This window comes from Anabrus simplex, chromosome 2 (genome assembly GCF_040414725.1).
Source record: "Anabrus simplex isolate iqAnaSimp1 chromosome 2, ASM4041472v1, whole genome shotgun sequence".
Classification (NCBI taxonomy): domain Eukaryota; kingdom Metazoa; phylum Arthropoda; class Insecta; order Orthoptera; family Tettigoniidae; genus Anabrus; species Anabrus simplex.
Genome location: NC_090266.1, coordinates 852,998,926 through 853,012,483, shown reverse-complemented (window position 1 = coordinate 853,012,483; position 13,558 = coordinate 852,998,926). Strand labels below are relative to the sequence as shown.

Sequence of the window (13,558 nt, the reverse complement as noted above, 5' to 3'; positions counted from 1 at the left end):
AATAAAAAATACTTTAAAAATAAATTGATGTTACTGTAATCTAAGAAAATCGTAAGATTTAAAGTGGTGGAAAGGTGGAAGTTCCCAGACACACAAGTTGAAATTTGTTATATACAATAACTACTCCACTACGGATCAAGATGAAATTCATTGCTTGTAATGATGATATATTCCAGGTATTAGCAGAACAGACTAACTTGTGTATGCTAGCCAAGTTTTAGCTGCTAACCCCAACCTCAAACCACAATCCTGAACAAGAAGCTGGTCAGACACAAATGCGGCTGAAATGAAAACTCTCCTTGGGCTTCTCCTTCTAGAGGGTGTTGTTCAAAAACCGAAAAATGGTCTCTATTTCATAAAACGTGAAAGTATTTCACCAAAATTATATCTGAAAGAAGATTCCCCCTGCTTTTGAAATTCCTTCGCATTGCAGATGATCAATTACTAGTACAATATTTTTACTTATCCTATTATTAGGATTATATCATGAATGAAACCAAGTTTAACCCTGAGATCCACAATAGCAAACTGTACAAAATACAGCCAATCCTCAACCATCTCCTAAGCAAATTTTCCTCCATCTATACTCTTAAACAAAATGTTCATGTTGTGAATCCCCTTCTCCTCTGGAATGGACGAGTAAGCCAGATACAGTTCATTCCCTACAAACACAGCAGATTTGCCATGAAATTCTACAAATTATGTGAGTGTAGTTCCGGATATATTTGGAAATTTATTGTGTACACCGGTAAGGATACTGTATATGGTCAAAACCATCCAGGAGGGAGTACAACTGCAAGAATAATTTTTGAACTCAGACATAAGTTACTAGACAAGGGATTTTATTTGTACCTTGATAACTGGTATACTAGCCCAACATGGGTAGATAGCTTTGTGAAAGGAGTACAGATGATATAACACCATTGCCATGATTTATGAAAAGATCCAACATATTTCAGCCTGAATTCCTTGTTCTAATGATTTCCTTCCTTTATCCTCTTTAGGCAGACCTCATTTTCAGCACTTAGGACAAACAATATTTCATTTGATGTTCATTAGATGGTGTTGCCTGAATACCCACACAGTCTTTACAGATTCCTGATATCAAAATCAGTACTGATATATTCAGTTAGTGGTTTAGTACTAATACCCTCCCAAATGTTGTGATGGAAACCAGTCAGTGACAAGACAGACAGTTATTGATTTGATAATTGACACTCTTGCAATGTTGAGGTGTATGTATGATGGCTAATTCTACTTTATCACAGAAATCCAAAAGGTTTCTAGTTCTATTAACTAGGGGCTATGCCGATCTGAGATTTATCCATTATTTTCGAATGCACTCTTGCTCTACTTCCTAGTCTGCCATTCTACTCACCTATCAATCCTATGCAGTGATCAGCAATTTTACCTGCAATTTAACTAATACCAGCTAAATTTTACTTCATAAATTTACTGATGTACCATAGCGCTAACTTTTACACCTGACAGGTACATCATAATCTCTTTTCTTCTGTTCCTCTCTTACTTCATTAATTTCAAATATATCTAGTCTCATTCTACTTGCTTATTCAATCAGTTCTGAACTTTCATTAAACTATAGGTAATTTACAAACTGTCAGCTTTTTTCTGGAATGTTTCTTAGTAATGTAGTCCTCAGTCTGTTAAATGTAAGTTGTATATGAAAAGTAAAAACATGTACTTCTGTTAAAAGCTGCTAGCTTTACAATATGTATACAAAGATCTATACACTATTCCTCATACAGTTCAGGAATCAAAGCCTAAACTGGGTGGTTTCAGGCAAAGCAGATGAAAGGCCACACACAGAATTCATTTCATAGTAACCAGCAGACTAATACAACAACAGAAGGCTAGTGGCTTAGTGTTTAGAAAGCTAGTTTTTTGTGCCCAAAGATTTGCATGTTCCAAATAATTCTGAGTTTAGGATGTTCGACTTTTGTACGTTCAGTTAAAATACAATAGATCCCAGATTATCCAAGCATTAATTAACTGAGGCTTCATATTATCAGAGGCTAATCTGTAAGTGTAATCTACTACCAATTTTCTTACAAGTCATTAAAGAATTTTCCGTAAAAACTGTACTGTATTGAGCGCATAAATACAGGTCTCTGAGAAACTGTAGGATTTTTTTATGATGGTGCGCAAGACAATGGTTGTAGTACCTGTACAGTATTATGCAGGTGGTTGTGGTGAAGTTGATTCAAACAGTCTGTGCATATGTGATAACTACGAAGGGTACAATATCCTACCGCTTTTCCAAGTGGTAATAGAAGAAGAAACGCATACTTGCATGACTGTTTAATGCAATGAACAACAAACAGTGACAACACACAATGATTACCTTGAAATGTGTGAGCTTAGCCCCAACATTTGCTATTCATTCTCGCAGATTTTAACCAAGACAGCGACGGACATGACTCGCCCATCTTTATCCAACTGCATCCCTCGGCTGTTATCAGTGTGACTCCAGTGTTAACATTACAGCAGTAAAACAAAGCATATTTTCTTATCCTTAGAAGTGAAAGTGGAAGCAATCAAACGGTTGGACTGGGGAGAAAAAATTTAAAAAGTGGCTAATGACTCAGCTGTTGGTGGAGGGACCATATGTAATTTGTATCCGCGGCCATCAATATTATCAGAGTTTTCAGTTATTCGAGATGCCATCGGTCCACATTATCTTGGATAATCAGGGTTTTACTTTATGTAACGAAAATGCAACCTTTGCCATAAATGTTCTAGACCTGTGGTTATATTTAATAAACATTATGTCACAGTTTCTCCCATGGAATGAATTCAGTTAAATACTTTTGAGTATCTGGAAAACAGTTCTTACTGCAGGAAAGTACAAGACCACAAACTGTTTTGTCTGTTTAAAATTCATTTCATCAGATGTCACCTCATAACTTCTTCCTCTTCTTCTGACTGAAAATAATAGCTTCCTCTGTGGATCAGAGGTAGAACGTCAGCCTCTGCATCCGAAGATCGTTGATTCAAACCCGACAGCAGTAGTTGGATTTTTGAAGGGTGGACAAAAGTCCAGCTGACACTCCTCATCGTATGATGTTTGCATGTAAATGATCTCTAGTAACATTTGGTGTTTACCCAACAAAATTAATTAAAACTCGGCCATAGGTGCTCAAGGGAGATCAGTTTACTCTGCCGTATAGTAGGCCTTGAGTAATGTCGAAACTGACAAGCAGGCAGCCAGATGATGTCATAGTAGTAGTAGTAGTAGTAGTAGTAGTAGTAGTAGTAGTAGTAGTAGTAGTAGTTGTTGTTGTTGTTGTTGAAAGTAAGGCTGCATAAGGAAACTATAGCTATCCAGAAGATTACATCAGGTAAGGTGAGAAGCAGCTTTCTCGGGTTGATTCCAAAACTTTCCACTCTCTGGCATCAGTACATTGCAGAGGAGATTACTCTGAAGGGAGAAAGGTTCGTTAATTGGAAACTTGAAATAGTTTCTTACAATGTCAGTCATGGAACTATGAGGAAGGTTGCTCACCTTTCCACCAACATAGGAAAAGATAAAATAGGATGAGGGACATGGTATTTTTTCCAGTATCAAACATATTATTCTGAGGCTTCATTACATGTTCTTACTAAATGCTTGATCGCCACAAGTTAATTTCCCAAATCACAAACAGTAACAGCTTTTGAATTTACTATTGTAAAATATGAAAATCCATAGCCTGTTTCCAGTCATTCAACTGGGTTAGGAATGGAATGAATGAAGTCCCTCTCTAGCAGCAAGGATAGAAATTGTGCACGTTGCCAAAGCCTGTCACACTCCTCTGGGGCAACGATTAATGACTCACAGATGAAATGAAATTAAATGATATATTGGAGACTGTTGCTGAAATGAAAGATGACTGGGAAAACTGGAGTACCCAGAGAAAATCCTGTCCTCCCTCCATTTTGTCCAGCACAAATCTCACATGGAATGACTGGGATTTGAACCAGGGAACCCAGTGGTTAGAGGACAGCGCACTTCCACCTCAGCCACAGAGGCAACTCAGTATTGCAAAATAATATTTAAATACTGAATTACACTTCCTTAAATTAAGCATGGACAATAACATTATTTTACCTTGGAGAATCATTAATGAGTGCTAGTTTTCCGAAATCATCTCCTTCATGTAGTGATGTAACAGTTCCTTTACCATGAATCACAACCTCCACAGAACCACGCAGAATGATGTACCAGGATCGTCCTTCATCACCTTGATTAAACACTGTAAAGCATATTCATACAAGTTAAAGTAAAAATTAGTTTTGTCTAGTCCTATGACTGTTCTGTATTAAGTGAACAATATATGGGCTACTGAGTATAAAATATTCAAGGAAGGACTTCCAGCATATCAGGGATGGATGAACAGTATACACACAGAGTGGTTCAGTTTTAATTGAATGAAAGTAATTAATCCTCCACCTGAATTTCCATGTAACTAGAATGTACATAATTGTATACAATATAAATATAAAACAAGCAGACCCAACCAACAGCTGGAAACTGCAGATGATGATGATGATGATGATGATGATGATGATGATGATGATGATGATGATAAATATAAAACAAACTGCTTATTATATATCCATATACCCCTTATTTTGTATGGAAGTAATTTTACAATTTAAAGTAATAGAATTCCTTCAACAGCAAACTAGAATGGTACACAGTTAGGACAAAACAAAATATAATGGTATATTTAGTAAATGGGAAATATTTGTCATTGTTGACTTCAATTATTGTTATTACATTTATAAGAAAATTGTGAAGTTGATTTTATTCTATAAAATTGTTATATACTTGGAATGTACCGGTACTTTACTGAATGGCATAAGTATTAATTATTCATACAGCAAATTGTTAAGTGACACCTCTGTGTTTCAGGTTCCACATAAAACTGGGTGTCCTGTGACAACAATAATGATATTAAGAGTTGCATCAAATTACAAGGTTGCTTATAATTTTCAAGCAAATTCAAACAACAAGAGTCACAGTAGGATATGTATCTCAGTTAATGTAACTGAGAAAAGATGCACTTAACAAACCTGGAATGGAAATATCTAGTATGCACATATGGCTTCCATGTTATTATCAGTTCAAATTATACAAATAGAAATGTACAGAAATCAGATAGTTCTCCTGGTTCACAAATACAAATCCATTGGAGCTATCCAACTTATAACACCAAATACCGGTATTTGGTTCTGATTATCTGAGTAGCTATTAAAGTAATTTTCAAATTATTTTGTTTCTAGGATAACATCTAAATATGAGGCTGAAAAGAATCAATCATTTTGGTAGCAATTTAATGTTGCAATAACTCGGCCAGGTTTTAGTCAATGAGAGATGGGAAAGGGCTAGCACTGGCAAGGTAAAGATACAGTGCTGTCATTTGCCAGGTCCAAAAATGGCAAATTATAGAAAATCATGTTCTGGGCTGTCATCAATGGGATTCAAGACTACATTTTAACAAATGCAAACTTATATCCACATGACCCATACTTTACAGGCATCTCACTCAGTAAAAGCACTTTCAATCAGTAAATTCTTCTAATCTGGGGTTATCACGGAATATGAATGTGAAGTGGCAGCAATTTACAATACTGCAATATTATTGCACAAAATGGATTGTACAATATATTGTTAGCTGCCCACAGACATAAAATATTATTGCACAACAATCGGTTTTGCGCAATAAATAGAATCGTGTGGAGATAATATTGCTGGTTGTGCAATGTACCGTATTGTGCAAAAGCAGTCATAGACATACAATATGCGTGGCAATATATAGTGAGTCTATGCCGGTATTTTGTTTGGTGAACACTCTTTTCTGTATCACGATGCCGCTTCAGTTCCTTCCGAAAGTTTGTACACAGAGAACTGAATTTTTAAAAAAATAACTTCTTGCTTGTCGGCGTTCGAGTATTTTTCACGATATTTCTTAATAAGCACCTCATTCTGTTCACCCTTTTTAACGCGATTACTGTAATCTTTGCTCTTAACGTCCCATAGACCTGGAAGGCTTCGATAAGCTCCAAAATAAACTTTTTCATTGCCTGTTTGTCTGCCATCACGATACGTCCTCCCCCACTTGTTGATACCAACTGGCGGGAGGACGCGATATTGCACAATATTGCCAACATATGACACAGTATTTAGTGATTTGCACAATATATTTCAAACTCTTTTGATTTCGTATAATATATTGCACAACCCCTCAATATTAAATGCACACTATCAATTATATTGCACAGACCCCGATACTGCGCAATAATATTGCACGTCTATGGGCCTCTTTAACCTTCTTCTTGGCCTTTTTCTAATTTCTTATGGTCGGCATTTTGTGTTGAGTTGGCCAAGTTTTATGGCTGGGTGTCCTTGTTGACACCAACCCTGTGCGGAGGGATGTATTCACTACTGGATGTTTTTGTGGTAGTCGGTAGTGTAGTATGTTGTATATGTATGAAGAGATGTGTACTAAAACAGTCTCGGAGCCAGAGGAATGAAACATATGAAGTTAAAATTCCCAGCCTGGCCAGAAATCAAACCTGAGGCTGTCTGAACTGAAGACTACAACAATGAAAATTCAGCCAGAGAGCTGGACATTGCAATACTGTTAATGAAATTTGAATGTTTTCACTTGACAGAAGCAAACACACACTTTTCTTTACAATGCTGTTGACTGCAGCAGAGGAATGAGAGGAAATTCAGAAATTCTCAGTGAAGAGGAGAATTTACATTACAGTATTTAATAACTTATCCATAGGCTGTAAAAGAATATCCTTGAAATATTGAATGTGCATAACTAAATAGAACGTAACTAGAAGGAGGCTCCTTCTATGGAGCATTTGGATCCTAGGAACTTGGGTTAAAACCCAGCAGAGTTTGTTGGATTTTTGAAGGATAAGGGAAAGTCCAATGGGCACTCCATGGCATAAAATATCAGCATGTAACGGAGAGATCTGGTGAAACATTTCATGCTTACTGGGAAAATAAAAATATTCAGCCATGGATTGCCCAACCAACCGACCGACCGACCGACCAATGATTTGCATTTAGGGCAGTCGTGCAGGGGGCAGATTCCCTATTTATTTTCCTAGCCTTTTCTTAAATGATTGCAAAGAATTTGGAAATTTACTGAACACCTCCCTTGGTAAATTATTTCAGTCTTTAACTCCTCTACCTATAAACAAATATTTGTCCTAATTTGTTCTCTTGAATTCAAACTTTATCTTCATATTGTGATCTTTCCTACTGTTATAAACACCACTCAAACTTATTTGTTTATGTTATTCCATGCCTTCTGTCCACTGACATCGACGGCTCGGAACATACCACTTATGATATTCCCTATGGGAATTCTCTATGGATTCCGTATGGGAAGCAACATCTATATCATCTGACGGCCAGGCAGGCATCATCTTGAGGCATACTAAAAATAACTTTGCTGCATCCATTCTTTTTTTTCTTTCTGATGTCACTGGCACTAGGCAGAGTATCTGAGGCTGTAGAGAGCTGGCCTTCAGAGCTCAAGTTGATGGGTTTGATCTCGGCTCAGTCTGGTGGTATTTTAAGGTGCTCAAATACACCAGTCTCATGTCAGTAGATTTACTGCACAACCAACCCACTCAGTCCTTAATTTTACTCCCTTTGCTCTACAAATCCACTTCTCTTCTGTTACATCTGAATCATTTCTGGAAAATTTGTGACTTGATATTACACCAGTCACTGATATCTGTCACAGTTAACTGTGTCTTTGATGCCATGCAGTCTGAATTTCCAATGATCTTCATAATCCTGCCATCCTTGCTTCTTACTCTGCTATGAAACAAAAGGTAAAGCATTGATCGTAGACATTTGCAGCAGTCTACAGAAATTTACTTAAAAGGGTGGTCCTGTACAAGATGTTTATGAAACTGAAATATGAATTTCATGAAATTTTAAAACGTGACAGTGCTATTACAATCCCATGATGATACGCTTAATGTTCTGGCAAGAATATTTTTGTGGTGGAGTGAATTTGACATATAAAGTAACCAAAACTTGTATGATTGGCTATGATCACAACATCAACAGTCACGTAACGTGACGTGATACAAAAAACATGGGTTATCTTCTTCTTCTTCTTCTTCTTCTTCTTCTTCTTCTTCTTTATCTCTTTACCCTCCAGGGTCGGTTTTTCCCTCAGACTCAGCAAGGGATCCCACCTCAAGGGCAGTGTGCTGGAGCTTCACACTCTGGGTCGGGGGATACAACTGGGGAGGATGACCAGTACCTCACCCAGGTGGCCTCCCCTGCTATGCTGAACAGGGGCCTTGAGGGGGAATGGGAAGATTGGAAGGGATAGACAAGGAAGAGGGAAGGAAGCAGCCGTGGCCTTAAGTTAGTTACCATCCTAGCATTTGCCTGGAGTAGAAGTGGGAAACCACGGATAACCCCTTCCAGGATGGCTGAAGTGGGAATCGAACCCACCTCTACTCAGTTGACCTCCCGAGGCTGAGTGGATCCTGTTCCAACCCTCGTACCACTTTTCAAATTTTGTGGCAGAGCCGGGAATCAAACCCAGGCCTCCGGGGGTGGCAGCTAATCACACTAACCACTACACCACAGAGGCGGACAAAAAACATGGTTTATCACGTTGTCAAAAGACGAACCTTCAGAACTCTCCATCCACCTGGGTATTGAGGGAGAGGCGGGGGAAGATTGTTTTTAGCTGTGACAGGGATTATGGCCAAGAAGAATCAGCAAAGAAGAAATTTATATACTTGTCAGACTTTACCAGACAGCATGATGTGGCAACTCTGCAGTGTATATGATGCATAAACATAAACGCTGTCTGGGGAAAAGGCTGCTGAGCTTTAAAATACTTGATTGAGGGGGTTAAGTGGGAATACAAATGCGAATAATTAGAAAGTATTTAATTAACAACAAATAACCAAAACTCTTCTCATTAGTTAGTACTATCAAACATCCAGGTAGGCATATTTTAAACTGAATAATATTACTGATAGGAGAGTATAGTCCCCTCATGACATACGAAGGAAAAATATGAGTGGTAACAAGATTTAAAGTGATAAGGCAGTAAGGTACACAAGCAGGATTTATATAGTCAAACAGCTTTGTGAACTGATAAGTGGCACCAAAAGTACTGTAGTTGAAATGTAATAAACATGAATGAAAATGGTGACCGGTGCTGTCCAAGAAAATGGTGTTCCCAATTAAAACAGCAGGATGCCCACACAAAGAGAGGGAACAATTCAGTATCTCCAAGTATCACTATTTTGAATGTAATTCTGAAAGACAAGGTGCCATCTTGACATCACAATAGGGCCTACATTCATACATTTGTGCTCTGGAGATAATCAGGGTAATTACTAGAACACATTCCTACTGTTGAAGTATTCCTGAATACCCAGTTGGTCATTTACCCATCAAGAAGGCCAAGATGGAGGATGTAAAGAAGGCAATGAAATATGTCCCATATGAATTTAGAAACATTTATGATTACATAATGCTCCTGCCTACAGATTGAGATTAATTCAACATAAAACAAGTATTGGCATTTGAAGTTACTTTTACACATGTAAGATTTTGCTGATTTTTGTACCAGTAATGACAAATGTTTATGTATCACAGTTGAAAATTGTGTGTTGAAAGAGATTTTCAAAGGTAATATCTGCATACCTTTCTGTTTTGAGTATAAAGATTTAAATTATAAAACAAAATGTACATTTTCAGATCTTGATTTTATTGCAGAAAGGGACCCCTGTTGCCAATTTTCAAAACATTCTTCCTGGAAGAAAACTAACTTATTTCCCATTCAGAAAAGTGTAAATTATGCGTGAAATAAAAGTTAAAAGAATTATAGAAGGATAACATGTATAAATCAAAATGAATGATATTATCATGTTTTTGTGTTTACCTCAAAACTATAGAAGAGTGACTCAGGTCCCTTTCTGAAATAAACTGTTCATATGCAGAATTGTTTCAAAAGAAAGGATGGCATAGTCCGGTATAAAAAAAGTCTCCTGGAACAAGCAAAGTTTACACTTAAGACAAGTGGATGAGACTAACAGGGATGTCCTCTCTCTGATTTGGAGGTATCTACTGAAATTAGGCTTATTTAACATGTGTCTTATGTAAAATAAAAATCAGTTCCGTGGAGAAATGTCCATATAGGGAGGTGTCCACTGAATAATGTGTCTGTCTGGGCAGGTTTGACTGTATAATCAATAAAATTCAACTAAGGGAAAGTTTTTTGAAGCAATACAATACAATAAACATTAGCAATTTTGCTATGACACAGTAATAAAGTCTGTATAGGTCATTGTAATTGTTCTTACTACTGTACTATTCTACTTAATGGATATCAAGTTTTAAGAATTTAAAATACTGCTCTTCTAGGATGGATTTCTAATAAAATAAGTCAAAATCACAATTTGATATTATAAGATCCTAGTCTCCATTATGTTCAATGTTGATTTAGTAAAGGCAGAGCTACTTACATACTGTACCCGCCCTAGGGTGCGCTTCGAACACAATGACAGATGCTAGTTCTCGTTTCACGGAGTTCGATAAGTGAGTTAAAGCTTTGATATGCAGCAACTCTTCATAAATTATTTCCAGATCTTCAAAGGAGCGATCTTGAGTCCTGAAAGTATTGAGCATAGAACACAACATTAAAGTATCTCTGGTTTCATTTATTCAACTTCTGGTCTAATAGAATCAGTGCTGTCAGTTTCAAAGTTCATTTCATTCCTTACATAGGCCTATGCCTTAAAACTTGTTACAGGGGTGTAGCCCCGGGAGGGGGGGAGGAGAGGAGGTAGAACCCTCTCTCCCCAGGGAACTTTTACGAAAATAAAATAAACAGAAACTGAAAATAAACAAGCAACTAAATAAACAGACCGCCTCTGTGGTGTAGTGGTTAGTGTGATTAGCTGCCACCCCCGGAGGCCCGGGTTCGATTCTCGACTCTGCCACGACATTTGAAAAGTGGTACGAGGGCTGGAACAGGGTCCACTCAGCCTCGGGAGGTCAAATGAGTAGATGTGAGTTCGATTCCCACCTCAGCCATCCTAGAAGTGGTTTTCCGTAGTTTCCCACTTCTCCTCCAGGCAAATGCCGGGATGGTACCTAATTTAAGGCCACGACCGCTTCCTTCCCTCTGCCTTGTCTATCCCTCCCAATCTTCCCATTCCCCAACAAGGCCTCTGTTCAGCATAGCAGATAATGCCGCCTGGGCGAGGTGCTGGTCATTCTCCCCAGTTGTATCCCCAGACCCAATGTCTCACGCTCCAGGACACTGCATTTCAGGCGGTAGAAGTGGTATACCTCGCTGAGTCCGAGGGGAAAACCAACCCAGGAGGGTAACCAGATTAAGAAGAAGAAGTATTAAATAAACATTCACAGATACATAATTGTAAAATCAACAGATCTGTTGAATCTATTTTCTAAGATGCCTCAAAAGTTGAATTTTAGATTGTAGTGTGAACATACCATTCACTGTAAAACTGTTGACCTTGATTGTATTGTCCTTGTTATGTATTTTAATGTAAGATGTTGTCCCGCACTGCAATCTGAATATCAAAATAATTCATTTGTATCAGTGTCCTTATAATGGCAGTTGAGCATGCGCGCACCACACACGCATAAGCACCTTCTTTTCTATCATAATTTTATAACTATAACCACCCACACCACCCATTGGTCAAGCCTGACTACACTACTGCTTATTGATGATAATTAATGATCAAAGAACTTCCAATAGAGTTATGTAATTTATACAAAATCACTTGAATCACAATATCTTATAAAGGACCTGTAAAGGTCATATTGATGTATTTTTTTTATATTTGTATTTCAAGTAAGAATAAACAACACACAGAAATTTAGCCAATGAAACTGTGGAAATCAAGTGAGGGAATGAAACATAAAATAGTCATATATAGGAAAATGTGATCATGGAAATGAACACATAACTGTATAATCACAATAACACAATGAAACATACATTGCTGATAAATGAAACACTAACTGAAAGACACTAAATGGCATAATTTTTTTCAGATTAGAGGCTTGTGATATCCTTCTTCGTATGTGGAGAATTCAGTCTTTTCATTGATTATACACAACATATGAATAAACAATTGATTCTGTCAGTCCTTGGGTTATTTCAATAACCAAGAACTGCTTATGTAATATGCTTTATAATTAGAAGAACATTGAAGTTTCCGTCATTGTGAAAAAGTGTTTTTGAAGATGGTTCTGAAGTCTTTGTTACAATGTGGAAAGCTATGCCCTATCTTAACAAAACAATGTTGCAGTTGTTTGGAAATGGCTAGAATCGAATTAAAATTCTTACTATTTCATTACGTCCGCCTCTGTGGTGTAGTGGTTAGCGTGATTAGCTGGCACCCCCGGAGGCCCGGGTTCGATTCCCGGCTCTGCCACGAAATTTGAAAAAGTGGTACGAGGGCTGGAACGAGGTCCACTCAGCCTCGGGAGGTCAACTGAGTAGAGGTGGGTTCGATTCCCACCTCAGCCATCCTGGAAGTGGTTTTCCGTGGCGAATGCCGGGATGGTACCTAACTTAAGGCCACGGCCGCTTCCTTCCCTCTTCCTTGCCTATCCCTTCCAATCTTCTCATCCCTCCACAAGGCCCCTGTTCAGCATAGCAGGTGAGGCCGCCTGGGCGAGGTACTGGTCATTCTCCCCAGTTGTATCCCCCGACCAATAGTCTGAAGCTCCAGGACACTGCCCTTGAGGCGTTAGAGGTGGGATCCCTCGCTGAGTCCGAGGGAAAAACCGAACCTGGAGGGTAAACAGATGATGATGATGACTATTTCATTACAATGAACTACAGTGTATCAACTTGAGCAATTGCAGGCTGGGGTTAAACCGTATTCATTATTTTATACCTCAATGGCTTCTGTAACATCTACAATTCCTTGTGTCATTTGTTTCATTTGAGTTATTTACTATTATTTGATCTATGCAATTGTAAAGTTAAACAGTGTGATTCAGCAGCCACTTCCAACATCGTTTGCTGCAACCTAACTAACGTGTACATGGTTATAGGGGTGCTATTCCCCTGCAGGCGTACTGTATGGTACTAATGTTCAGTAAGCACATTTTGCACACGATTCTGAACCATAGCGAAATGTTATATCATCCGTTCGCAAAACATGACGTCTTGAAATCATGTAGCAACGTCCTTTTACCATGTAACTATGTTAATGTATCGTGCCTCGTGACCGGCTGTACGAAGAGGGGATCAATGCATAAAACTAAGTAACAGTGCAGTAACTAAGGTCTTAAACACCGAACCGGGTGGCGTATGTACTCTGCTCTCGTTTTACTACCAGCGGGGTTCCATCCGTCAAGCGTAGCGGATGTGGTTCGGCGTTCGTCTAGCAATCGACGGAGTGTGCCAACGGTGATTGGAATCCTGTATTGTTCATATATTTTTTACATCGGTAGGATGTTTGAATAGCCGGGCTGAGTGGCTCAGACGGTTAAGGCGCT

General features: G+C 38.3%; 1 protein-coding gene across 1 annotated transcript in view; it reads right to left on the bottom strand.

The window, feature by feature from the left end:
• The window catches only part of Epac (Exchange protein directly activated by cAMP), a gene marked incomplete at its 5' end in the record, with an annotated part of 226,736 nt that overhangs the window by 113,897 nt on the left and 99,281 nt on the right, over window positions 1-13,558 (bottom strand). Inside the window, 2 exons of the mRNA XM_067140072.2 lie at window positions 4,109-4,253; window positions 10,537-10,682. Of these exons, the coding sequence (XP_066996173.1) occupies window positions 4,109-4,253; window positions 10,537-10,682 (291 nt within the window). The remainder of the gene's footprint in view (window positions 1-4,108; window positions 4,254-10,536; window positions 10,683-13,558) is intronic.